At 33.6% G+C, this 27,622-nt stretch overlaps 2 protein-coding genes across 2 annotated transcripts in view; one reads left to right on the forward strand and one right to left on the reverse strand.

Annotated features, from left to right (window-relative positions):
* Positions 1-15,864, forward strand: part of LOC129801357 (protein qui-1) — a 144,631-nt gene extending 128,767 nt beyond the window's left edge. The window contains exons 20-24 of the mRNA XM_055846297.1: positions 327-1,034; positions 1,405-1,908; positions 14,275-14,700; positions 14,774-14,849; positions 15,273-15,864. Of these exons, the coding sequence (XP_055702272.1) occupies positions 327-1,034; positions 1,405-1,908; positions 14,275-14,700; positions 14,774-14,849; positions 15,273-15,289 (1,731 nt within the window). The 3' untranslated portion in view covers positions 15,290-15,864. The remainder of the gene's footprint in view (positions 1-326; positions 1,035-1,404; positions 1,909-14,274; positions 14,701-14,773; positions 14,850-15,272) is intronic.
* Positions 15,865-21,267: 5,403 nt separating this feature from the next.
* The window catches only part of LOC129801358 (protein transport protein Sec24A), a 34,825-nt gene continuing 28,470 nt past the window's right edge, over positions 21,268-27,622 (reverse strand). Inside the window, exons 5-9 of the mRNA XM_055846298.1 lie at positions 26,254-27,602; positions 25,977-26,161; positions 22,770-22,867; positions 22,557-22,695; positions 21,268-22,468 (exon numbers count right to left, since the gene is read on the reverse strand). Coding sequence (XP_055702273.1) covers positions 22,357-22,468; positions 22,557-22,695; positions 22,770-22,867; positions 25,977-26,161; positions 26,254-27,602 — 1,883 coding nt within the window. The 3' untranslated portion in view covers positions 21,268-22,356. The remainder of the gene's footprint in view (positions 22,469-22,556; positions 22,696-22,769; positions 22,868-25,976; positions 26,162-26,253; positions 27,603-27,622) is intronic.

A 27,622-nucleotide genomic window follows, 5' to 3' on the forward strand; every position in this document is an offset into this window, starting at 1 on the left:
GGAAGATATATAAATGTGGTTTTTCCCAGCGTAACTTTATACCAACTTTCATTGAGGAAGAATAATAATTATGCAGGAAATAGCCGAAAGCATATCAGAGCAGAAATAAATCGTGCGAAATGTTTGGAGAGAATTCGATATATTTTTCTGGCAGTAAGGTGTAATGGACAAGTGTGTTGGAGGAAGTTGTTGAAGTTTGTTCTTTTATTTATGGTTCCTCCATCACTTTGGTAAAAGTTAGAAATAAAGTTCTTTTCACGAAGATTTCTGACGAAATAACTTGGGCTATTAACGGAATGGGACAAAAATGTTTCTTTTTTTGGCAGGTTCGTGGCATGTGTCTAGCCAATGATAGTCAGAGGGCAATTGTTGGGTGTGAGGACACAAAAGCACTCATCTATGATATGCACTCTGGACGGATTATTAGGTCACTACCGCCAAATCCAGGTTCAGTAACGGCCGTTTACTGTACAGATGATGATGACTTCCTGATTACTGTGGGTGGTAACAAAATTACCTTCTATTCCTTCCGCAATGAGGACTCCTTTGCGCATTTGAGACCCAAGAAGCGCAAAACTTCCAGGCACATTTGTGCCCAGAAACAGCAATACAATGTAGGCAATGTACCAATTACGTGCTTCGACATCTCTAGGGATTCTCAACTGGCTGCAACTGCTACAGGACGCAGTGTGTCCATCTGGCAGCTTAATACACCAGAAGTCACCATGACTTTAAATTATCATTCTGCCCCCGTGACTGCAGTTTCATTTTCACCGAATGGGGAATTCGTGGCCTCAGGGTCTGAGGATAAGAGTGTAATTGTCGTAGGATTAACATTGGGTATTGTAGTTACTACTTTCAAAGGACATGCAGCTATAATTCATTCCGTTGTTGCAATGATGGATTCCCGAAGGATATTGTCGGCAGACAGGGATGGGCTCCTGTGTGTATGGCTTGCAGACAGTGCTACACTCTTGCAGACCGTCCAAGGACCGTATAAATATCTCGCAGTGACTAACAACATGAAATTTGCGGTGAGTTTAAAATTAAAATCTATTTTTATTTTTAAATGAAATAATCTACAATGTACCATTATAAATACAAGAGTAGCTATAACATTACCGATAGAAGAGCTTAATAGTGCTGTTACGTGAAATGCCATTGATTTATGTAGAAGAGTGTTAATTAATTGAATTGCCAATATCAATTGTGTGCCATCTCAATCTCTTTCATATAATGTACTTCAAAATAAATTGATATTTACCCTTAAACTAAATTGACAAAGCTTTGTACAGCATCATTCAACTTGATATAACTGACATACAACGTGATGAAATTTTATAAAAGCTTCTCAGAAGATTATTCCCTAGCATTTTTTTTTTCAAGTTAATTTCATCATCACAGGTGTGCACTAACGGCGACAATAGTCTACATATCTGGTCACTTACACGTGAAGATGAAAAGTACAATGTATCCCATTCAGATGAAATTACGTGCTTCGTCATCACCGTGGACTCTCTGTATGTTATAACTGGATCTAGGGATATGTCCTTAAAAGTGTGGCAAGCAACAGGTGGAAAATTGGCTCAAGTTCTTGTGGGTCACACAGATGCTGTTACGTGCGTGGCAGTATCTGTCACCAATAAAAATCAAGTTATATCGGGTTCAAAAGATTGCAATCTTATTGTGTGGGACCTTCATACCGGTGAAGAAATTCACACACTTGCTGGACATTTGGCACAGGTGACGTGCGTGAAAATATCCGCTGATGGAACAACTGCTGTATCCGGAAGTGACGATAAGACACTCATTGTGTGGGAGACTAAAAGAGGCCTGGCCCTGACATCATTGCAACTACACGTGCCATTTGCACGATTCGACATCACGCTGGAATGTTCCAGAATTCTCGTAAGTACTATTATGACTATTATTATAAAAAAAACTACTCCATAGAGCGTACAATATATCCGAGAATTGAATAGGCGAACCAATCCATATTGCCTATTTTTATGAAAATTCTTATTCATCAGTGAGCCCTGAAAGTTTAAGAATTTATGACACTTAAACTTTAAGAACTTGTAAACTTACGCCTTAAGAACTTACCTTGTCTGATGTCTATTGGCACCCTATTTTATACCATTTGGAATATGAAATTTGAAAGCCTATAGGGGAGACTGGGGCACATGTAACCATTTTCGATAGATGGGTATTTGAGGCGATTTTCCAAGCACACAGTGGTTTTTTGGAAAATTTTTCTTGTCTCATGTTTTACCCTTGGGTATAGGCAATACATCGAGGGTAATGCGGATGCTGGAAAACTTTTGAGTTTTCCATAAAAATAAAATTTGTGTCACTATGCATTTTTCTCTTTTCACAAAATGCCTGGGGTAGAAGTAAACACTTTCTGGGGAGGATGTAAACACCCTTTTTTCCACCCTTGAAATTAACTTTGCACCACTTTCAATTATTTTAATTACTTCAGAGATATATAAAGACTGTATATTTTCAAAAAATCACTATACTTTTAACAAAGAATAATTAAAATGGCAAAAAACTAAAAGCATGCAAATCAAAGACATTTTTCAATGGATTTTCCCTATATTTTGACATCATGTGACTTTTTATTGAACACAGAGCCACCAATTTTTTCGTAGTCAATTAATTAGAAATTTCGCATGAAAACAAAAAAAATTGCCATTTATTCTACACTCACGACATCTACAATTACAGGAAAATTGCCTGTTTACATCTACCCCAAATGCTGTTTTCTGTCCAATTGTTAATTCTTTTAAAAAATTGAGAATCTCAATATCTTTAGTAAATACATTAATATAACCCTAAAGGTTGTAGGAAAGAACTGGTATTGCTACATTTCGATTATTTTACACAGTTCTCAATTTCTAGGTGGAAATCCAAATGACCAAAATAATCGAAATATTAACATTTTCGAGAAAAATGATTTTTATTTTTAAAGTGTTAGGATTATATTGACCAATTCATCTGTGTGCATACATCCCCATGGTATCTATGAATGCTTATGGGTTTTATCCTCTGGAGTCTTAAAATTAATGAAAAAATCACAGTGTTTACAACTACCCCTGTTTACTACTGCCCCAGTTCCCCCTACTTATAAAAAAGATAGATTAATGAAAAAACTTCATTAGAGTAAATTAAGCTAATTCAAAACCTGCTCCAAATGGAAACTTTTCGCTACTCCAAATGGAAACGTCATTGTTTTCATGATAAATACAGTACTAAATTATTATTTATATAATTTTCTATACCACAGTTTCATTAATTAGTTAATTTTGCTCCTAATAAAGCAAATATCCATTCATATTCAAAAATTTTAATTTGTTAATATCTCAGAAAAATTAAAAGTGTACCTTTTCACCATCGAATTTTTCATCGATTGACTAGGTTTTCTAATGAAAAACACAATAAAGTGACTGTTGTTTATTCCTTTTGTTTAACATTGTCACATTTCTGTCTAATTTTAGTTAAATTAAGTGCTAATCTTTATTGTTAACGGTACGTGAAGTTTTCAAATGAAATAATTACTTATTTTGTGAACAAAAAGAGTTTTTCTGAAGTGTCTGCAAATACTTCAATAGGAAACCCCGGAAATATGATTTTCTGGGAGAGATTTTCTTATTGTTTTAGATGGGAAAGGAGAAAAGACCAGGAATAAGAATAAATCCTGCACTCAAGAGCAACACAACAAGGTTTTGGAAGCCTTTCGTCACGGTTTCACTTACACACTGTTTGTCTCCAATTAGACAATTTCCTTTGTCTCCATTTGGATTAATATGTTTCCAATTTTACACTCGGGTATTTTTCTTGTATTTAAGAAGTTTTCAAATTATATCTAAAGAATTTTCACTAAGCAAAGAGTCAAGGAGCAAATTTATGTAAATCTCTTCAGAAAAATATGTACCTAATGTGTTGAATTTTCTGTCAAAGTTAAAGCGTCTGGAAATGGTTTTGAATTAGGACATTTACCCTACATGTATTTTATTAGATTACATTAAACTAAATTTCAATATTTTGACGAAATTGTCAATAGGTGTTCGCTGCCAAACAGGTGTTCCCTTCGGCCCTAGATGATTATGAGACATAGGTCTTCAACAGACCAGCAGCTTAATGAAAAATTAATGGAAACATTATATAATTTTGATTGTAATTACTTGACTAACCCGAAGGTCAGTCTTTAATAACAGAAAATTTTTCACACAAAAAATATCTAGTGCTTTACAAAGAAATAGTATCAGACGTCTTGAGGAAGCTCCAATTCTTGCCCTATAACCCACACGGACGGGTGGATCATACATCAATAAGAATATAATTATTTATTCATATTTCTAATGGCAAAAAATGACAGTATCCTAGTTTTGCAGAATGTTCTAGCTCTCCATAAATTATCCTTTCGTACAGCTAAAGACGTAAGGGGCTATTAAAAAGAAATTCATTCATAAAAATAAAATAAAAAACATGAAATTGAAAATTGAAATTTTTCAATGTCATTTTTCATCTCAAATGACATTTTGACATCAGTAACTAGCTTCTTAAAAAAAAGAAAGAGTTGAGAAAGATAAATCGTTTACAAGATATTTATCGGTTCTGAATATTATCCTGTGAATATTAAATCAATTAAAGGTGTTTGACTAAATTGTAAGAATACAACAGGTGTGATTATGAAAAAAAAGATGACAAAGCGTCCCAGCTTTGCGGAATTCTCGAACTCACGAGATAGAGCTCACCGTGAATTAGCTTTTTACAAAAGCATTTCAAAATCAAAAAATCGGTACTTGAACGATTCATTACCGATGAAGACCGATGCAGCCGGGTTCTAATTTGCAATACTTTTCTAAAAAATCCTAATTTAACCAAAAAGAAAAATGAGCCTTCCAAAGTATTTGACTTTTAACCTTCAATAATTCAAAATAGCGAATTTTCCGGTCATAGACATGTTTGGGCGAAATATTCGCCTGGACCAGCTCTAAAACATATCCAAAAATCATTGAAAAAACTTGGGCCAATTTCGAGTAAAATTGAAAAAAACATTATTTTTAGGGAATATTAATTATTGGAGATGTAAAATTATTTAAAAATCGGTACTGAACCGATTCATCACAGATGAAGACCGATGCCGTCCGGTTCGACATTACAGTACCTTTCCAAAAAATCCAAATTTAACCAAATCTGTTGAAAAATGAGCCTTCCAAAGTGGTTGAAATTTGACCTTCAATAATTCAAATTAGTGAATTTTCCGGCCATAGGTATGTTTGGGCGAAATGTTCGCCAGGACTAGCTCTAAAACATATCCAAAAATCATTGAAAAAACTTGGGCCAATTTTTTGCAAAATTGGAAAAACCTAATTTTTTACCTATTTTTGAGGGATAGGGAACGTACGAAAGGGGAGGGGGGGGAAGTAAAGAGGTAGGGTACGAGATAATGTCATTTGAGGAGGGGTCATCGAAGACCGGAAGTCGATATCTCTTACTGTTTAAACTCCAGCACAGTGAGAAGTTGAAAAAAAGTCGATTATATAACTGCTCTCTCTTTGAGTTCGAGCAGTAAAATCCCGCAAGAATGTGTTACAATTTTTGATGAATATCTTGAGAGACACTTGTCAACTGCCTAAGAAATATTTCACAAATGCCGAAAAACCAAAAAATGTTACGTGAATCCAGAGAAACTCAAAAAGTTTCGGAAACTTGAGAAATCAAAACCCTTGTAAAAATAGAAAAAAGTCACGCTTTAGTTAAAAGAAACAATTTTGTAAACGAGTGATAAAAGGAAAAATTATTCCTTAACACTTTTTAATAGCCCCATCCAAGGGTGTGATTTTTTCCTGGTTTAATGTCCCTTTCTGTTTGCTAGTAGAATTCTGAAAATATTTAATAAAAGCTAAAGCATTCGAAATGATTCAATAAAAGTTCAAATATTTTCATACTTTTCAGGAATCTTATTAAATATTTTGGGGATATTGTTTATTTTTCAGTGAGCAGAATTATTATTATTCCGCTCAATATTGAATAGGTATGGTGGGTATGGTTATAGCGAATTTTTGAGGTATTGCAACATCAATTTATTAAAAATTAAAATTCACAAATTTCACTCTTCATGTATTGTCTACACATAATTAAATATTCAATTTCATGAAATATTTATTTTCTTTATTTCAATCCTATGGCTTGTTATCTGATAGTTTAAGAGCTGAAAAGCATTCAAGTTCGATGAAATTAAAATATTTGATGGGATTAATTATTTTATACCAACTGATAAAGTTTTATATACCATAATTTCTAAAAGTAGAAAACCATTTTTTTAAGACAATTGCACAGGCTGCGACTTTTTGGTCAGTAAAAAATAAAATTTGGTCAGTTAAAAATAAAATATGGTCAGTAAAATATTTAATATGGTCAGTAATAAACTTTAAAAAATCAGTAAAAAATTAAATTTCGTCAGTAAAAAGTCAAATTTGGTCAGTAAAAAATCAAATTCGGTCAGTAAAAAATAAAATTTGGTCAGTAAAAAATAAAATACGGTCAGTAAAAAATAAAATACGGTCAGTAAAAAATAAAATATGGTCAGTAAAAAATCAAATTCGATCGGAGAAAAGTCAAACTTGGCCGGTAAAAAGTTAAATTTGGTCAGTAAAAAATAAAATTTGGTCAGTGTAAAATAAAATTTGGTCAAAAAAAGTCAAATTTAGTCAGTAAAAAATCAAATTTGGTCAGTAAAAAATCAAACTTGATCAGTAAAAAATGAAATTTGATCAGCAAAATACAAAAAATGGTCATTAAAAAATAAAGAACCTGGTCAGTAAAAAAACAAATTTTTTGTGCTTCGGGAAGTTATCTGCATCGCATGTTGAGGCACAGGGAAATTTTCTGTGCTTTGGAAAGTTATCAGTAGCACCTGTTTAATTTTTGCACAAAATTTAGGAAAGACGAAATATGAAATACGAAATCGTAAAATACGAAAGGTACTAAAATACGAAGTTTCCGCAATACGAAATGTGCAATCCTTTTTATCAGGATATGCAAAGTTTTAACTTTTATTGATTTCCTTTTAGTTTTTTATTGACTAAATTATTATTCACTGATCATATTTAATTTTTCACTGATTAAATTTCACATTTTACTGATTAAAAAAAATTACTGACCAAATTTGACGTTTTACCGACCAAATTTGACTTTTTTCCGACCGTATTTGATTTTTTACTGACCAAAATTTTTATTTTATACTGATTAAATTTTATTTATTACTGACCAAATTTGATTTTTTTACTGACCAAATTTGACTTTTTACCGACCAAATTTAATTTTTTACTGATTTGTTTAAGTTTTTTACTGACCATATTTTATTTTTTACTGACCGAATTTGATTTTTTACTGAGCAATATTTTAGTTTTTACTGACCAAAAAGATTTTGCCAATTGCACATTAGTAGCTTTCATACACTCTTTTAGAAAAATTGCATCTTTTTGTTATTTTACAAATCGTTAGTTGTATCAGCAACTGGACTATCTTCATTTCCTTTATATTTGCATTTGTTACAAACACTACGCAGTGATGCGTTATTATACACAGATAGCAAAGCGAATGCAGATAGGCTATTTGCTGATCAAATTAGCAAAATCTAAATAAGTGAAGCGAAATTGAATAGTAACATTTTCTAAATTTAGTGCATTTATTCGGGTTTAGTTCAATTCAATATTTTATACAGAGCTTTATCAAACGCTTTAATTTTCAATAAGTACAGATGGTTAATAGGGTTATTAGAGTTATTACCATAGGCTAATCTTTGGGTCTACAACATGTTTGAAGAATGCAAGTCCCTCATATTTATCATCGACAACAAGAGTTTCTGGATACAAAATCCTTCCTTCAAGATCTAAAGCAATAATTGCTGTATTAATTGTATCTCCATTTTCCACTGTTGTCAGTCCAACAATTATCTTCTCATTGGAGTCCGGAAGAAATTTAAAGCTTGAAAAACCACGCTCTTTCTGTAGAGGTTCAGCTTGAATATCCAAGTATTCTATGGTAGAGAAGTCTTCATTTGCAATGATCATCTTATTGCATCCAATTGCATCAACATCAGCATCAGGATAAGATTCTGCAGAGCATTTTCGTGGTAGGAAGATCCATTTTTGGTTGATGGGAGACCACATAACAGCTTCATGAATAAGAAAACCAGGGAAGGGCATATTTAATGCATTTCTGATTTTGTCATAGATGTCAAACCAATTTTCATGAATAACTTCACCGGTTTTGGAGACTTTCTTCACGAAAAACTGATTGTAGTTCTCAACTTGACCATCATCTAGGAAATTTTCTACTCCCACTGATCCAACGTAAATGTGATTGTCTTTAATTGTTGCCCATTCACACTTGAAGCCATTTGTCTCATTTCCAGATCCATCTCCAAGGATCACCCATGGAACCAATTCATTATTCAAGAGATGAAAAATGATTCCAGACTTGTCGTCAAAAGTATAGAGTTTCCCGTTGAAAAAGATTAATTCGGATAATTCAGCACCTCGTCCTTTGTAGGCGTACCTTGTTGTTAGATCAAAATTTTCGTTGGTGAATGAAATGTCTAACTCAGATTCACTGATCTTCTGAACTGATCCAATTCGAATACTGGACACAAAGGTATTTTTCTTATCCTCAGACACTGCTTTTTTGTCAAAGTCCGCGACTATTTCAAAACCGTACTCATTCAAATTTGTCTGCCTATGATCCAAAGGTCCAGCTGAGGTCAAAGTGGACATTAAAAGCACACAGAAAAGTCCTAAAAGCTCCATAATTCCAAGAAGCACGGCACTAAGAGATTCGACTAATTTCGCGGTTTCTTTCACAAAGTGATGATTGGAAATGTAATTTAAGGTATTAATTTCTCGCAATTTAAGCACAGCTAATCGTCAATTTTATCACCTAAACAATCTCCCATGTCCAATCAATTTCCTAGGGCTCAATCTCCATGGTTTGATAAATCATCACGTTTGGGACATTCATAGCTCATGAACACACTTGACTTTCAAGTGGATTGAAAAGTTCTTCGTCTCGTGAAACATGAATATCTCTCATTTGTCTCAAACGATGTTAACAAATGATTTTCACGTTTTACAATTAAGAAACTGACTTAACCGCATAATTGAAATGATAAGCAAGAATTTATCTACAAAACTTCCATCTCTGTGTGAAAATTTGGTGAAGCATTGTGCAAATTCATCATTTACAGAGATAAATTTCCAACAAAAATGTTGAAGAAGAAACTCGGCACATTTCGCGTGAATAGGGGGATAAAATGGTAATTTACATGGGGATGATGGCAAAAGTGGCCAAAGTTTAGAGGAAGTTTTCATCTTTAAAATGTTGAGCATATTTTTGCGTGGGTGAAATTTCAAACATAATACTACTCTCTCGCATGAGACGTCAATGATTATCATAAGCGGAAATTTAAATAATCACATTTTTCATTAATTTAATATACACATTCGAAGGCGAGAAAGTCTACACATATGTAAATTATAAACTGTGTGCTTTCCTAAATGTGTACTTATTTATTTATGTCATTGAGCATGTGTTGAAATGGTTAGAACATTTTCCTGATGAGCTTTTAGAAATGATGGTACATTTTTTTGGTTTTTTTTTGCACGGTGAAACTTAAATTTATATAAATTTTTTTCACAGTTAAAAAAAATCTTATTCTAATCATTAATTTATATACAAATTATTCTAACAGAGTTGACGGGTAATTTAAAAAATAAAGTACTTTTATTTTAATTTCAATAAGATTTCTGATGCATTGGAGAGTGAAAGCATTCAAATTCAAAGCTCTAACCAGTCTTCAGAAATTAAATTTTTAAATACATTACATGGATTTTCCCCTCAATCCTGAGGTCAAGAAGGCTTATTAAATATTTAATGTGATGAATTAAAATTTTTCTATATTATTACTAGACTACATCTTAACCTTAAAAAAGTGACAATTTAAAATTAAAAGTTTTTTCGGAGAATACGAAACAAGCTTTGAAAAACCGTTTAAAAATTTAATCCTTATGATTTATCCCAGAATTGAGGAAAATGCTTTAAATAAGGGTTAAAGTAAAACATTTTCTAGTGTAGTCGTTGCTGAATAACGTTTATCTTTTCATAAAGTGTACTTACATATTAATCAAGTTTTCGTTTAATTTTCTACACATTATTTTATTTTGAATTAGTTAGGCATAAATTATTTTCTTTCTTTTCTGCATAGCAAACGGCTATGTATCGCTATGTATATCTCTTGGACTTGAGGATGATCTTCATCGATCCGATCTACTATATTCAATCGGTGAAGCCTTAAGTGCTAGAATTAAACAAAACCTTACGTATAGTAGGGGGCAATCTGTGGTACTTAAAATTAATTAATTAAATTTATTAATTAAATTAATAAATTTACGAAATGCTCGAACTCAAGACATAGAGCTCGCCGTGAGTTATCCTTTTGCATGTTTGAGGTGTATACCGGTTTATTACCGATTAAATTCATTCACAGATCAAAACTATTATGATGGCTAAGAATTGTGTAGTTTAGAATTTTCCTGTCATTAATTACATGTTTACGCGCAAATAAAATGGGATGATCGAGAAAAATAAATCAATTACGATTACTTGACCAATTCATCACTGATTGATTGGATAAGAAATATCAAGACCTTTCCAAAAAATCTGTATTTTACGAAATCGGTTAAAATGATCCATTCAAAGTGATTAGTCTCTCAAAATGGCGATTTTTCCGGTCGTGCATGTGTTTGGACGAAATAGAACCATATCCGAAAATAGAAAAGCTATATGTTTTTCGAAAAAAAAACAAAAGTCATGGTTTTTGTAGGGGATGCAGAAGGGTGAGAGAAAAAGGAGACAAGCCATGAGGGGAATTCTGTAACGCTCTGGCAATGCCATATGACAAATTGGGTTCGAATCTTAGGAGAGCTTTTTCGAAAATGCTATTCTGTAGCCGTGATATTGCCATTTCAGTTCACGTGGCATTGTCAGAAGTCACATATTTGAGATTTCTGGCAATTCAAATGACAATAAATTTAGTTAAACAAATCAACAAAGACGTACTGTATTTTCATGAAATCATCAAGTAAAGTGATTTCATTAAAAAATCAATGAATTGCATTTTTGAACTTATATGATATGACAAAAAAAGCTTGAATGGCATTGTCAGGTTTCGAACTCACGCGTGACAATGCCACGAAAATTATAGAATTTCCCTACAGGTTAAGTAAGAAAATATTAGATGAGATCATATATTCTGTCAGTAGAAGAGGTAAAAAGTTTGGAGTGGTATATCTCAGCTCCTGATGAACATAATTGGATGAGTGAACTATTGTTGGAAAGCTTGGTTCATTAGCTTTCAGAATCTGGTATATGTAATTGGCTATGGGTAAATCATGGTCATCCAGAACCATTTATGTCGAAGAAGACACTTTTTGCAGCGTCATTTTTGACCATCTACTGCTGGGACCAGGAGTGACCCACAATTCTCGCACTTGGACTGTTCGTTAGAGGAACTCAAAGGGTATAATTTGTGGAAGAAACTTTTTTTTTGGACGTCTTACTTTTTTTTATTCATCGACTTTTGCAAGAATTTTAACATTTTACACGCAAGGAAAAAATTACAAAAATCCTAAAAGAGTGGTTTCTGGAGGGGAAGGATAGACGTGGGGATGAAATTGATATGATATTTGGATTCCTTGGATCAACTTATAGGGGAGTACTTAGAACATTCCAAGTCGATATCTTCATTAGTTTGTCCAGAAAATGAGATAGAAGGATTTCTGTCATTTTTTTCTATGCGTGTAAAATGTTAAAATTCTTGCAAAAGTCGATGAATAAAAAAAAGTAAGACGTCCAAAAAAAAAGTTTCTTCCACAAATTATACCCTTTGAGTTCCTCTAACGAACAGTCCATGTGCGAGAATTGTGGGTCACTCCTGGTCCCAGCAGTAGATGGTCAAAAATGACGCTGCAAAAAGTGTCTTCTTCGACATAAATGGTTCTGGATGACCATGATTTACCCATAGCCAATTACATATACCAGATTCTGAAAGCTAATGAACCAAGCTTTCCAACAATAGTTCACTCATCCAATTATGTTCATCAGGAGCTGAGATATACCACTCCAAACTTTTTACCTCTTCTACTGACAGAATATATGATCTCATCAATAATTTTCGAAAAAAAATTATTCAATTTTATCGGTGCTTAACCGATTCATGACCGATAAAGACCGATGCAGCCAGTTCAATAATTCAAAATAAAGATTTTTTCGGTCATAGGTATGTTTGGACGAAATGTTCGCCTAAACTCCGAAAATAAAAGAAATGTATAGTGCTGTTTTCGAAATGAACCACTGGTAAAAATAAAAGGATCAAATTGATCTAAATTTGATCCTTCTGCAAAGGATGAATCAAAATAACATGTTCTACTATGATAAATGTGCATTCATCGTATGAAATTTGATCCATCCTTTGCAAAAGAATCAAATTTGGATCAATTTGATTCTTTTATTTTTACCAGTGTTTATATAACTGCTCTTTCTTTGAATTCGAACAGTAATAAATTCACTCTAAAATAATTTCAAATTGATGTAGAGAAAATTATGTAGGCAATAACTTTACTAATAAATATCCAAAAGTAAATACAAACCAAGATCCACTAAAAAAGACACGATAGGTGTTGAAAGCTCTGGAAAATTGTGTGATTATTTTTTTGGATTGCAATCAAGAACCCCGACGCATTATCAGAAAGACAATTCTAAAGAAATAAGATTCACATTCATCACCAACCCATTTTTCTCTTAAAGATTTCAGTTGAATATTTAAAGAGAAAATTAATTACTTCCTCTTTTGAGCCTAATGCTAATGATGCTTCCTTTTATTCCTATTTTATCTCAATATTTTCTATAAATAAGGATTTAACAAGTCTTTCAAACCAGCCTTAAAATTAAAGAAATCTTAAAGATGTTAAATATTTCTATTGTAGTTTTCTTATCGCAAAGATTATTTCGTTTCATACTCAAGGATTAAAGAAAATTAACACTTTAAATTTAAAGATCTTTATCAGAAAATACGAGTTAGCATTTGTCGAATTCAAGATTTAACTTTTAAAGATTTATCTCAGAATTGAAGAGTACAATTGTGAATTTTTATTATATTACTGAAAACGGTTTCTCTTAGGTAATTTGTGATGGTTTACAAGTTCATATAAAGCTGTTGTGAAGTGATATACATAATAAAACATGCAAAGGAAAATGCAAAAACCCAAACGCGAGATAAATTATTCAAACCACATTAAAGATATAAGTTATGGAGCTTGAGAATTCTGAAAAGCTGGAATTTATTTATCACTTCATTTTTCTTGAGTTGTCATTTACCATCTTTGGTGTTAAAAAGTGATAAGAAATTTAAAAAAAAAATGCAACCACTGAATAATGTTAAACCTAATGATCTATAAATATTAAAATTTGTACACTGAAAAAAAAATAGGCTACGATTAACTTTTTTCGTCATAACTTTAACACTTTTCGGTTGTAAAAATATATCAACATTTTTTAATGTTAATTTCACACCTTTTGAGGGTAAAATCAACATGAAAAAAAGGTAACTTTAACCCATAATACACCTAAAAAGGGTAATATTTACACCGATTTCGGATCAATACTGTAGGGTAAAATTAACGGAAATATTTATTTTACCCTGCAGTATTGATCCGAAAACGGTGTAAATATTGCCCTTTTTAGGTGTATTATGGGTTAAATTTGCCCTTCTTTCATGTTGATTTTACCTTTAAAAGGTGTAAAATTAACATAAAAAAATGTTGATATATTTTTACACCTAAAAAATGTTGAAGTTCTGAGGAAAAAATGTTAATCGCACCTTCTTTTTTTTCTCAGTGTAAGAAAAAATAAGATTCGGTCATGTGCCCAATCCTTCAAAAAGGGTAAAGAACACTATTGTGGACTCTTTAATGCTCTGTGGAGTATACTTTCCTGAAATTTGCTCTTATCGTACGACAATTGCTTCTATAAGCGACCCAAAAAGTCCACTTGAAGTGTCTCTCGAGTGGAATCAACAGATCTCTCTCTTGAAGGGAAAAGATCTCAAAACTTTGTTCAAGTGGACTAACTCGGAATATCCTGTTTCGGTAAAAAAAAACTTTTGCCTCAGCACTCACTCTGCGATTTCCTCTTTCTTCCTCTTGGTAGATTCAATTAGTCGACAGTCAGAATTTGCCCGTGATTTGTCTGCACAATACACCGGCGTCTTATGTCAAGTTACCCACATATTCAGCCCCAGCCCGAGATGTTGAGGATTTGAGGCCGGCTGGACCAAAACGACAAACACCGCGACGTCTGTTGAAGAAGGAGGTCTCGCTTGATACATACACGTGGCAGAAGAAGTACGGACACTTAACGTCATCTGTGATGATGGCACAAGTGGATGAGAGGCTCAAGAGACGCTTCTCAGTGTCCGCCAGCATGGAAGAAATTTCCAAAATTGCCGAGATGAAATCTCTAGCATCTCAAACGAGTCTATGTCCAGAACAAGCGGCTCTAGCTCAATCCCAGCATTTTGATCAGCTTGAGGCGCTCTGGAACAAACGATCACCGCCCCGTAGGCGAGTTAACACTGTGAGTTGAGAGCATTTGTAAATTTTCTAAAAAAAAGTTTATCAAATTTATTTATTTTTTTAATTTTTTAAAGTCCGTTTCACGACAATCATCTTTGGTGGAAGACCGAATATCGTCGGATGAGGATGAGTTTCAGGAGGAAAGAGCAGGTACGTGTATTGTCTGTCCGTCCAGGCCCTCGTCCCTTCCCCCAAAATCCTGCCAGACGCCATCACCAGAGCATCAATTCTTTCAGCCGGATTTGCTGAAAGAAGCACTTGCTCTCAATTGTTTCTCAGATGCCGATAAACTCCCAGACAAGAAACGCCGCAAGAGGAAGTCTATAGTCTCCTGCATCACTCAATAAAGTTTCTCAAGTTGTTTTTGTATGATTTTCTTATGAGTTTTTACTTGCCAATAAATTAACTATACTTTTTTATATGTTATTTTGCGAATCTCGAATTGTTTATTTGATTGTTTCATCAAGAGTTTTATCCCTATCCTATCCTATAATCCTCACCTTTATGCATTAAACATTTGCAGCTAGAGAGCACACAAAAGTACTCATGTATTCTTAATTTTCTTCCTTGCAGATGTCCTGGCAGACTAAATCACAGAGCCAAGTATCAATTAATAAAATACTCCATTCTATACTAACGGTCATTCTCAACAAACAAAAATGCTTCCCATCTTTTCCTCACCACGACCACCCAATTAGATATATAGTGTTTTATTTAAAATTGTAGAAGTAAATATTATTAAGTGATCTAACGAGATGTGGAATTTGTGGAGGGAATTTTCGCCTCTCAAGTGCAATAAAGAGAATGTGGGCGAATTCCTGACGAAATATACTCGTAAAAATCACTCACCTGAAAGCTGAACATTCTTGAGAATAGAAGCAAATTTGGCAGACTTTCCTAAACGTGATGCTGAGATAATTCATTCGAAGAATTGCGGTTCAAATTGAGGGGAAATTTTAAGAAAAAAAAATGATTGAAATAGAATGTGGTCGAAATTCTTTTATCCCAGCGCCGTTGAAAGCATAATGAAAAATTCCGACGTATCCATAAATGTTAATGCGCGTAAGTAACATTATAAAAAGTCAATGAAAGGTGCACTCGAGGTATTTCAAATAATATCCACTTAAATTTTTTACCTCAATCTAATTTTTCAATAAATGGTATTTTTAAACGCATATTTATTAATCATATGCATGTACATGAAGAAAAAACTAATAAATTTGTAATTAGAAAAATGTGCATTGGCAAAAAAGTAACATTTTAAATAGGGAAACTGGGGCACCACCAAACGGGGTAGCACCAAACAGTGCGATTTTTTAATCAGATAGTCGACTTCAGAGGACAACATTTATAGAAATTTATAGGCATTATAGGGATGCTTGTCCACTGAAGAAATGGTCAAAATAGCCCAAGTAGTTTAGAAATAAAAATTAGTGTTTGGTGCTGCCCCGTGTTTAGTGGTGCCCCAGTTTCCCCTAAATCAAGCATTTACTATATAGATATAAACTTTAAAAAATACGAATATTCGAAAAAAAACATAACAATTGAAATATTTATTGATTTAGGGTGAAAGGAACGTCTATTGACACTTTAAGAACTCGTGTCAGCACCTATTGACACCCTACTCTGTACCATTTGGGATATGAAATTTGAACATCTCTGTTTATAGGAAAAGGTATATTACAGAAAAAACGTTATATTACTTATATTTTACTGGATACATTTAGTCATTTTCAACATTTTGACAAAAGTGTCAATAGGGGTTCCCTGTCGAACAGACGTTCATCCGATCCTACATGATTAGGATTTGTTGAGAAAATTTTAAGACTCTTCTTTCAAACATTCTTTAAGGACTTTCTTTGAATGGAAGAGAGATGTCACAAAATAAAATGGGTATTGCATATTAATTTTTTATGGAAAATATTTTGTACTTCCCGAATTATGCACATCCGGTGAGCCCTGCTTAAGCTAGGATTGTAGAGAATCTCAGGTAAAAGAGTCACTCTAAAAGAAAATCACTTTTTTTCTCGCCCAAAGCATTTGATCCTGATGTGAATGTGAACTTCTTTAGTGGCTGGAAGGGTTATTAAAAACTACTCGCAACAACAGTGTGTTTCGTTTCGTACAGAGAGGTTTAATTCAAAACCTCTTTTTTAATTCACTCGACGAAATTGTTGTTTTCACAAGTTGTCTTATGTGCTGGACTTACTTACGGTTTAAGCCGAGGGACGGTTAAACGTAATTATAATCAAAATAATGATTAGATTATATTTCCATCAGTTTCTGATTAAGTGGACTTTCGGCTTAAGGTGAGAAATGACTTAGTTTGTGGGAAACTGATGGAAATGTAATCTAATAATTATTTTGACTATACGTTTAACCGTAGCACATTAGGGATTATATGGATTTTGGGATCCCGGATAATCATCTTCAGCAAAATGTCAGTATTTATAATCAATGGAAGATAAATTAATATTGTAATTTACATTACAAAATCGTGCCAGTTCATCATTTAGTACACAAAACGTATACTTAATAATAATAATAATAATGCTGGCACAACATTCCATGAAGGAACAAGGCCTTCCCGCAAGGGGATTTCTAGACATGAATTCTTATTTTTTTCTTTTACGGGATGAGGTTGTCAGTCCCATGTCCGTGCAATCAAGTTCACTGAAGCTCACTGGATGCAATCCGAACACCTTTAACGCCAGAATAATTCCTGGTGACCTAAAGGGTTTTCGAACCCAGGACACTTGCATCGTAGAGCGAGTGCTCTACCACTTGACCCATTGAGTGCCCAATTTTTGTCTTTAGGTATATAAATGTACAACATCTAACTATATATTTTCTAAAATTTTCATTTCAAAATCTTAAAAATTCAGCCGTTGGGATCAGATTTTTGGAGACTTAAAAAAAACATACTTTTCGGGGTGTACAAAATTTAGTATTTTGATGTCAGATGAATATAGTCTGACTGAGAAATCCTGTTAACTGAAAAGTATGTTTTTTTTTCAAAATCTGTTTCCAAAAATCGGATCCCAAATGCTGAATTCTTAAGATGTTTAAATGAATATTTCAGAAAATATAGTTTATAATATGTTGTACTTTAATATGCTTAACTCTTTAAGAACGATTGGAACACCGGTGTCCCATAACGAAAATAATTTTTCCTGACTACCTAAAGTTATTTTTTTCTTATGTTTGTACGTAATTGCAAAGCAGAAGGTTGAACGAATTTAGGATATTTTTTTGCCAGTCTCCAGCTATTTGCTGTATACTAAATATTTAAACTTAAAAATGGCGATTTTTTAAATTCTCATATTGAAAAATTATTTTAATTATTTTTTATACTTCAAATTTTTTTTTAAGCAAACCCCTTTTGGGAATAAAAACTACATTACTCATACGTAATATTTTTCATTAGACTGAAAATTATTATTCATTGTTATTGCCAGAAAAGTAACTTAAAATTTTGGGCTATTTTTGTCCCTATCGCACGTAGAGGTAAAAAATGTACCGAATCAGACTCTGTTGAACTTTCCAAAGTTAGATGTAAAACGTTTCACAAATTTTGTTTATCGGTTTAATTTTTATCGTTGATTTTCGATCCGTAAAAAGTGTCTCGTCGTTAAAGGGTTAAGAGCTCGAATTCAATTTTTTTTTTATTTATCCACAACTCCCTGTTTGTAGAGGGAATTATTTTATGGAATAGCTTACCTCGTGAGCGGAAGAGGGAACTTATCCTCAGATTTGTGACTGCCACGCACTCCTTAAATCCCAGACAATTAATTGTATAGGGACAATTATTGTACAGAGGACAGTTTGACCTATTTGCTAATTTAATAAATTGAATTGAATTGAATCGAATTTAGTCGAGAAGTGATGTAAAGAAAATATGCAGTTTTTTTAGTCTGCGTAACCCACATAAAAAAAAACAAAAAAAAAACATTCAAGATGCATCAATCAGTAATACAAATCGATTCAGAACCTACGTATACGAGTTCGTGGTTTCGTTCCAAGAATTGACTTGGAACGGTGAGTGAGCAACGTAAAATGCGATCCATCGGTCTCGAGACAAACAGACACCAACAGTGATATCCCGTGCTCAATCAACCCCAAAAGATATAGGTCCATCGACCTGTTTCATAACAGGCGACAGATAAACTCAGCAGCTCGAGACTGAAGGTATTTCAGTAATGTCTGACCCAGGATCTTAGCGGCCCAAGGGGAGACATAATAGAAGTGCCTAAGGTCAATTACATATATACATACCTTATTAGGAAGTTAAATGCTCTGTTTACACAGAAAAAAATATTTTGTAAAATTGTTCGTAAATGTGAAATCCTATGGCAGACTTACGAAATGCTCGTGAATCGTATAACCCTCAAACAAGTTCGTAAAATTTTGTACTTTTTTCACAAACATTGTTTGCAAAATGATCATTTGACGAACATTTTTTGTACTTTTACAAACATTTGTTCGTAAATGTTCGTAAAATGCTCGACAGGAAAACAAATATTTACGAACAAATCACAAAATTTTACAAACATTTTTTTTGTGTGCTTACGAACATTTATGAACAAATGTTTGTAAAAGTACAAAAAATGCTCGTCAAGTGATTATGTTACGCACAATGTTTGTGGAAAAAAGTACAAACTTTTACGAACATGTTTGTGGGTTATACGATTCAGGAGCATTTCGTAACTCCCCCATAGGAATTCACAAACATTTACAAACATTTTTTCCTGTGTGTTTAGCATATTTTTTAAAGAAATTTTGTCAGCACCAAAATAAAGTTCTTCGCCATACATAAAGTGGAACGAACAAGGCTCTCACTGGCAGGAAGACAAGGGTAGCAAGGCGGGTCCCGGTAGGACTAAAGCACCGATATTTAGAATAATTTACCTTTTGTGTTTCCAAAACTAGGTTTTGCTTGAAATTCTCAATTTTATAATGTTTTTTCTTCTTTTTGTTAATATTACGTTATTTACAAAAAATATGAAAAATCAAATTCTGCGATGAATTTTCTATTAGAAAAAAAAACGCAAACTGTGAGTCTCATTTTTAAAGAAAATTAAAACATTTTTTAGTATGTATAATCACAATCATTCCCGAACTTTTATTCTACAGCCAAAGTGAAAACAACAATTTTTATGATAACATAAAATTTCTCTTTTCTTGTTAGTCTGTTTTTTGCCTTCTGAAAAAAAAATCACTAAACTTTGTACACTCACTGGTAGAAATCCCAAAAAGTTAAAATAACATTCCGGAAATGTTAATTTTACCCTGGAGTATTGATCCAAAAACGGTGTAAATATCACCCTTTTTAGGTGTATTATGGGTTAAAGTTGCCCTTCTTTCATGTTGATTTTACCTTTAAAAGGTGAAAAATTAACATTAAAAAATGTGGATATATTTTTACACCTAAAAAGTGTTAAAGTTCTGAGGAAAAAAAGTTAATCGAACCCTCTTTTTTTCTCAGTGCTGAGAAAAAAATAGGGTGCGATTAACATTTTTTCCTCATAACTAACACATTTTAGGTGTAAAAATATATCAACATTTTTTTATGTTAATTTTACACCTTAAGGGTAAAATTAACATGAAAAAGGGTAACTTTAACCCCCAATACACCTAAAAAGGGTAATATTTATACCGATTTCGGATCAATACTGCAGGGTAAAATAAACATTTCCGGAATGTTATTTTAACTTTTTCGGATTTCTCTCAGTGTATGTAATGTGAATTACACCATAAAAATCCAATTTAAAACAGCAGGAATCTAAGCTAAAATTAGCTTATAGTTTCTAGCAATATTTAACAAAAGTCTGTTAATTAAATTGAAGAAATTTTCATGTAATACTCTGACCACAGTGAACAGGTGGGAGTGTAAAGTTAAATAAAGTGATAGCAAATTTAATTAATTAATTATCTATTCCCAGTAGATATACTGAAAAGCTTGAAAGCATTTGATGAAAAATTATCTCTTTGAGAGGGAATTTTCAAGTGGATCTATTTAAAATTCACTGAGTGTACGTAAACGTTATAGAGATAAATCTTTACAGATAAAAAAAAACTAACATCCCTGTTGATACCTTTTTCAAATTTTAGAAAACGTAAAAGTTGTGAAAAAAAATAAAGTTGTATTTTGGGAATGAAGATAGAGAAAGAGGAAAGAAAAACACCCATCGTAGGACTTCTTGTTAAGCAATAAATGTCTTTTAGAGTACTTTTTAGAATAACAATAAAAATGAAATAAAAAAAAAACTCCGACAATCACATAAAAAGCACTGACTTTAAGTAAGTGAGAAGCAAAGAATGAGAGATGAAAATCTCTCATGGAAATAAGAATAAACATTTTTTTGCACAAATTGCTTTTGGTACACCCCGCAAAATTAAAGAAATGTTTGTGAAATTCTTTCGCTTTTGCTTTCAATCTCCTTTATTTTCCTTATGGAAGAAATTCTTTTTAAATGGCCAGAGAAAAGCCAGAAATAATCTCATTCTCGCAATTTTGCCTATGGAGAATACAAAAGAAAAGAAAAATAAAATAAAATAAACATTCCAGTTACATTTTCCTTTTCCAATATAACTTCCTTTCGCGCTGTTTATTCAATTTAGATTACAGTGATTAAACGTATAATTGTAATAAAATAAGATTTAAAAAAAATGACTAATGCATTGAGGATACAATTTAAAAAATTTACATGTTAAATAAACCTATGTTTGTGGATGAAATTTCAACAAAAAAAAAGAGTGAAAAGACGATGAGATTTATTGCCTATTTATGCCATTTATTTAATCATTCTATTACTTTGCATCACTTTTCCATTTTCTTCTCTTCTTTTCTGTTGGCTTATAGAGGGTTTAGTTTAATTTATATTCTTCTTTCTTCATTTTAAAAAGACACTGAGGACAATATAGGTTATATATATCAATTTTAAACTTTGTCTCTTTAATATTTTTAAATAACACTTTATCAATGTTTCATGACAAAATGTATATTTCTATCATCTGTTGAAGTAAATTAGAAAAAAAAATTAAGAATGTACAATTCCGAATGACATTGTGTAGAAACAAAAAATCATTTGCAGTGTTTTAAAGAAAAGTGTCTCTTGGGCATTTTATGAATTGAATGTTTAAAAATTGATTTATTAAATTATTTAAAAAAAAATCTGTACACGATGCAATGTTCATGAAAAATAAAAAAAAAAGAAATGTCTGATCTCGCGTGTTTAATGTTCATTATTCTTTTGGTTTTCTCTTCATCACCATCCTTAAAATCTACGTCCAATGGATAACAAAACAAAATGCGATGTTGTGAGTTGATGAAAATTAAAAACTATCATTTTTTCTTTCTTTCCTATTCACCTGACTCCGTCAATATAATTTATAATTTTTTTTTCTCTTATGCATCTTCCCCTCTCTCCATCTATACACATCTATTTGCTGTCCTTTTCCTTCTCCTTTCTATCATTCTCTATATCCGAAAAATACCGTCTACGGCATTTTCACTTTACACTTCTCCTTCATACCTCTCACTCCTTTGAAGATTTTTTTTTAATAAATCTAAACCACTAAAACTTCACTAATAATTCATAGTAACTTCGTCGTAATTGAATGTTATTCTTTTCTTTCGTGGTTTCAGTACAAAGAATCATTTTACTTGGCATCGCAAGTGCTGTAAAAATTCGTAATATGAGAGGGAATTATCTGCACGATCCTCTATGAGTTTCTCCGTAAATTGGCTCCTATAGCTGCTTGAATCTCTGTCAAAAATAAACTCATTCATTTACTAACCATTCAACCTCTGCCATGGAAATAAATACAAAACAAAAAGAACATTTCCGCACTTACCTTATAATTTGAATAGATGCAGCAAATGGTTTTTCATCATTAAGACCCTCAATAAATGCATGTAATGCCTCACTTTCGGGTGTTCCGGTGTTTTGTAGCGTAAAGAACAAATCCGGAATATCATTAACAGACGGAACACCTGGAAATTTAAAAGGATTAAAAGTTAAAAAAAAATATTTCAATTTATTAATATTAAATAAATTTAAAACTAACCAAATACACCAGTTACGATATTTGGTTGAGCATTGGTTCCCACAAATATCAATATTTGTGTTCCACAGTCCAGCAGGAAGATTGATCGAGAATCCAATCTAAAAGATTTGAAAAAAAATGAAAAGCTTTTTTTTGTCTACTTTAAGCTTTTAAAATCACTTTAAGTTTTAAAATCTTATGAGATTATGAGATTCTGTGAAGCAGTGTCACTCTAGGGTCCCGGTCAAAATCCCGAATGGACCAAAATCCCGAAAGCCAAAATCCTGAACGCCAAAATTCCGAACGCCAAAATCCCGAATGGGCCAAAATTCCGAAAGCCAAAACCCGGAAAGCCAAAATCCCGAACGCTAAAATCCTGAACGCCAAAATTCCGAAAGCCAAAATTCCGAAAGCCAAAATCCCGAACGCCAAAATCCCGAAAGCCAAAATCCCGAAAGCTAAAATCCCGAAAGCCAAAATCCCGAATTCTTAAAAGTGTCATAGCGACTCCCACGATTGCACCCTCGCTTGCTGAAGGCAAAGGGAAATCTTCTGTGTCTTGCGAAATTATTCTAAACATTTTCCTCCACATAATTTCATCCCTTTCAGGATTTTGAACATTTCGGGATTTTGGCTTTAGGGATTTTGGCTGCCACCGGTCACTCTAATCTAAAAGAGACTTTCCCAAGTTGTCTTAGATATCGTCAATTAAAACAGCATTTTGTAGCACGAATGCTACAGGCCTCGAATCAGAACATGCTGGAGCACGCTTCATCGCTAGCCTCCCATAGGTTGAGCCCCTTGAGCCCCATTGCCCATTCCAAAAAGACCACGAATCCAGTGTCCTCCTCGCTCCACTGGTGAAGACCAGTTGAGGAGCCGATTAAATTGTGCCTTCGGAATAACTCGTCGAGCACTCATAACTCACAACCCCACCTAGCGGAACTATATCGATATCGTAACTTGAAGTTAGCCGCCGTTATAGCACCCCTCAAGTCACCACCCCAGCTGAACAGTGATTGGTACCATTGGCTTAGAAAAGTCTTCGTCAGGACGGGCTTTCTCCCTCCAACTCATCTAAGCTCAACAGTCCTACTACAATTTGTCGAATCTCGTTTAGACAATTTTTCAGGAAACGAAATTTTCAGTTCAGCTTTATTTTCATTAAAAATAATAATACAGTAATAAACTGTCTGTTAACTTGAGAAAATATTTATAAAATAATTAAAAAGCTGAGATATTGTTCTTGCTCTTTTTTTTAATTAAAATGCAATTTTATTCTTTTTAAGACAATATGTTCCATTTTGAATTTATGTTCAATTTTTTCACAACAACATTATATTTTTTGTTTTGTTTTTTTTTTTGCAAAATTTAAAAAAAATATATATTTCTCGAAATACCAAATCTCAAAAATTCTGATTGGTTGATGATCAGTAATATTGAGTACTACTTTCCCTAAAAAAAGGGCTTTCACTTTTGAGTTTAACTACTTAAATTTTTCTTTAGTTTTCAAAAAAAAATTTTTTGAATAGTTACAATAAAAAATGAAAATTCTTTTATTCAATTCAAAAAAAAATATCCATTTTCTCTAATTTCCCATAGTTTCCTTTATCCAAACTTGGAAAATTAATTGTCAAGATACTAAAGAATTACTGACATTACAATAAATTTCTTTTTATTGAAATATTTGAAATGTATTTCAGTTTATGTCTATAAATAAAAGTGATTCTATTTTTTTTTGTCCCAGCAGGACATCACTATTGACGCATTCTGAGTAAAAATACAGACCTTTTGTGGCCAGTACTGTACTTTTTCGACGTAAGGCAATTACGTTAACATTTCTAAATTAAATTTTTTTAAACATTATCTGTTTTTTTTAATTATGTATTTTTTTCTTTATATCCGGTTCGAGGGTTCGATGAGTTCGATTCGATTCATTACGGATTCATAATCGATTGGAACCAGTTCAGACTTGTCAGGTATTCTAAGATCTTTCCAAACAGCTCAAAGATGATAACATTCGGTTGAGAAATAGGTTTTCTAGAGCCCTTTTAACCTTTGACCTTGAAAACCAGTTATTAAGAATGCTTTAAACGTATTTTCATGCATGTCCTAATGTTCGCCTCGGTAACCTCTAAAACATATCCAGAAATTAAAATAAAATCTAACGACGCGTTTTCTAGAAGGAAAAAATGGTTTTGGAGGGGAATCGGAGGAGCACGGGAAAATGAGTGGCATTTTAATGATCCCAGGGTCGACTTAGGGGGATCTCCCGAAGGTCTCAAGTCTATATCTCTAACCGTTTAGCCTCTAGGTATGGTAAAGGCCGGACAGATCGACAAACAGCGTGATGTCAAAAAAAAAACCTCGAAATTTCAAATTTCCAAAATTGTACCAAAATATGACCCCTTAAGGCGTAAGGACGTAAGGAGTCAAAATATATAATATTAATAACTCAAAATCGACGAATTCTCTGTAGAAAAGGTTGTGGAAAATCTGAAGTCTCTAACTGTGTTATAAAACTTGCACATTAAAATTTTAATGTGATTCACATTAATTGTCGCTTGTGAGCGTCCAAATATGTTATCTGTGTCTTTGAGTCACTTAATATTTAGGGTTTTTCTATTTATTGATAAAGAAGTGGGCTTGGCCTGCAAAAATAACTTTTAAATTTACCTAAAGCATAAATATTTTTCACATTAAAAAATTAAAGAGAAAATCGCATTAATTTTTCGCATTAATGCTATAAATCAATTTATATCAAATTTTGCGGGCCAAGTCTACCTTTTTATCAACAAATATAGATCAAATTTTGAATATAAAATGATTCAAACACACAAATTACACATTTGGACTCTCACCAGCGACAATTAATGTGAATCATATTAAAATTTTAATGTGCAAGTGTGATAACACCAGGGGGTGACATTAGCTCTGAAAAGTGCGATCGGTTTCAGTGTAATTTCTTCCCTGTTTTCGTACGCATTTCACGAGATATCTTCAAAACTACGTGGGTTGCCAATTTAGGGTTTTCGGTTGCCTCTTCGTTATTAAATTGGCCTTTACCTTGTATTAGTATTTTTTTCTAATTCATTCTACAAAGACAAAAAACAGCTAATAAACTCAAAAGTTTTTTCGGCTCGCTAGAAACATATGGGAAACATAGGAAATGTCATGCCCTGGATAACACAGTAAAAATCATTAAATTTAAATTTTCAATAGACTTACTTTTCTGCTGATAGCTGCATTCTGGCCGGCTCCACTTTTGCCGTTGGATTCTCAAAGACGCTGTCTATATTGTAAAAGTCTGGATAGATGTACCTTATCAGTTGATCCAACGGCAAACTCTTCATCTCGCACATGGCAAAGACACGATCATCGAGTCTTGTGCTCGTTCCCACACGGAAAGCAGGCTGGAAATAATCAGAGAATCCATTTTTTTTTAGCAAGCAAGGGACAAGGGGGACAAGGGGTCAAAGTTCAAGCCAATAAAAAAAACACTCACGTGCTTGAGAAGGGCCGATATGTAGAGTGGAAGAAGGGCAAGATTTTGTGGTGCTACCACTTGCCCTGTCAGCCCAGACGGGAGATTCTGTGCCACTTTGAATGCACAGAGTACATCAACTGTGGCATTTATAAGGGCATCCCGGGCATCTGCCACAGACGCTGTTAGAGACCTGTCTACAGCCATCTTAGCCAGAAGTCCCACCATGCACTGCACATCAGCCGAATAGAGAATCTCCGTGAGATTGACAGCTACTGGCAAGCAAAGTGTGTGCACCCGAATCCTCCTTTCACCCTTGCTACTTGTGTACAGCAATGCCGCCTGGAAGCACACACTCCGCAGATCCGACAAACTCTCCTCATGCACGATCTGCATGCCAAATCCTGCATCAGGATTGATATTTGGCAGTGACAGCAAATCCGTGGATCTCACGAAGAAATTGCCGTGGAATGTGTGAATGGCCAGACCTCGGGTACATCTAACCCTCATCACAGCCTCAAAACCAATCTTTCGTGTAAGATAGCGCTCAAAGCACTTCTTGAAAGATTCCACCTGTTGCGCTTTTCCCTGATTAAACAGCGGAAAATGATGAATACAGCCACCACTGAATTTACTGATACCCGACAATGTGGCCAGATCACTGTATTGGCTGTTCATTAGAAACAAATCAACAGCAATTTGCTGTCCTGAACACTCTAGGGCCAATCTCTTGTAGAAATCTGTGGCTGGACCAAGATGTGTTACCTCCTTGGAACTACGATTATTGGGATCTTCACGTGACTGAAGGGCTCCAGGGCCCCAATTTGGCAAACATGCCTGAAACACCGTTACACGCCCCCCCGAAGGACCCATCAACTTAAAAGCCGCTTGAAGTGCAGCACCTAGAGCTGATTTTGGCTCATGCACACCAGAAAATCGTTTTGGAAGTTGTAACAGCAATTCCTTAATCAATTCCCGGCACTCCTTGAGATTCACCAGCAAATTATCCGGACATGGCAAAAAGACATCATCAATGTCCAATACCGTAATCTCATGCGGCTGATTGAAACCCTCGGCCAAATGATAAAAATTCACAGTACTGCTGAATGTTATAAAGCCCACCTGTGTCCTCACATCGCCCGGCAAATTGTCCAGGTGTTCCATCAGTGTATCACAGACTGTATTCAAATATCCCGACTGGACGGCAATATTGGACACATCCAGCAGGAAGAGATAAATGGCAGGTTGCGGTGGACGCAACATGTACTCACTGGGAGCGATGAATTCAATTGTGCTGGATCTCACCTCCGGACGACGTGTCACATCACCATACGTCTTACTCACCGGATCATATTGAAACTCATCGGGTACTGCAATATTAAAATATCCC

Source organism: Phlebotomus papatasi, chromosome 2 (genome assembly GCF_024763615.1).
Source record: "Phlebotomus papatasi isolate M1 chromosome 2, Ppap_2.1, whole genome shotgun sequence".
Lineage (NCBI taxonomy): Eukaryota > Metazoa > Arthropoda > Insecta > Diptera > Psychodidae > Phlebotomus > Phlebotomus papatasi.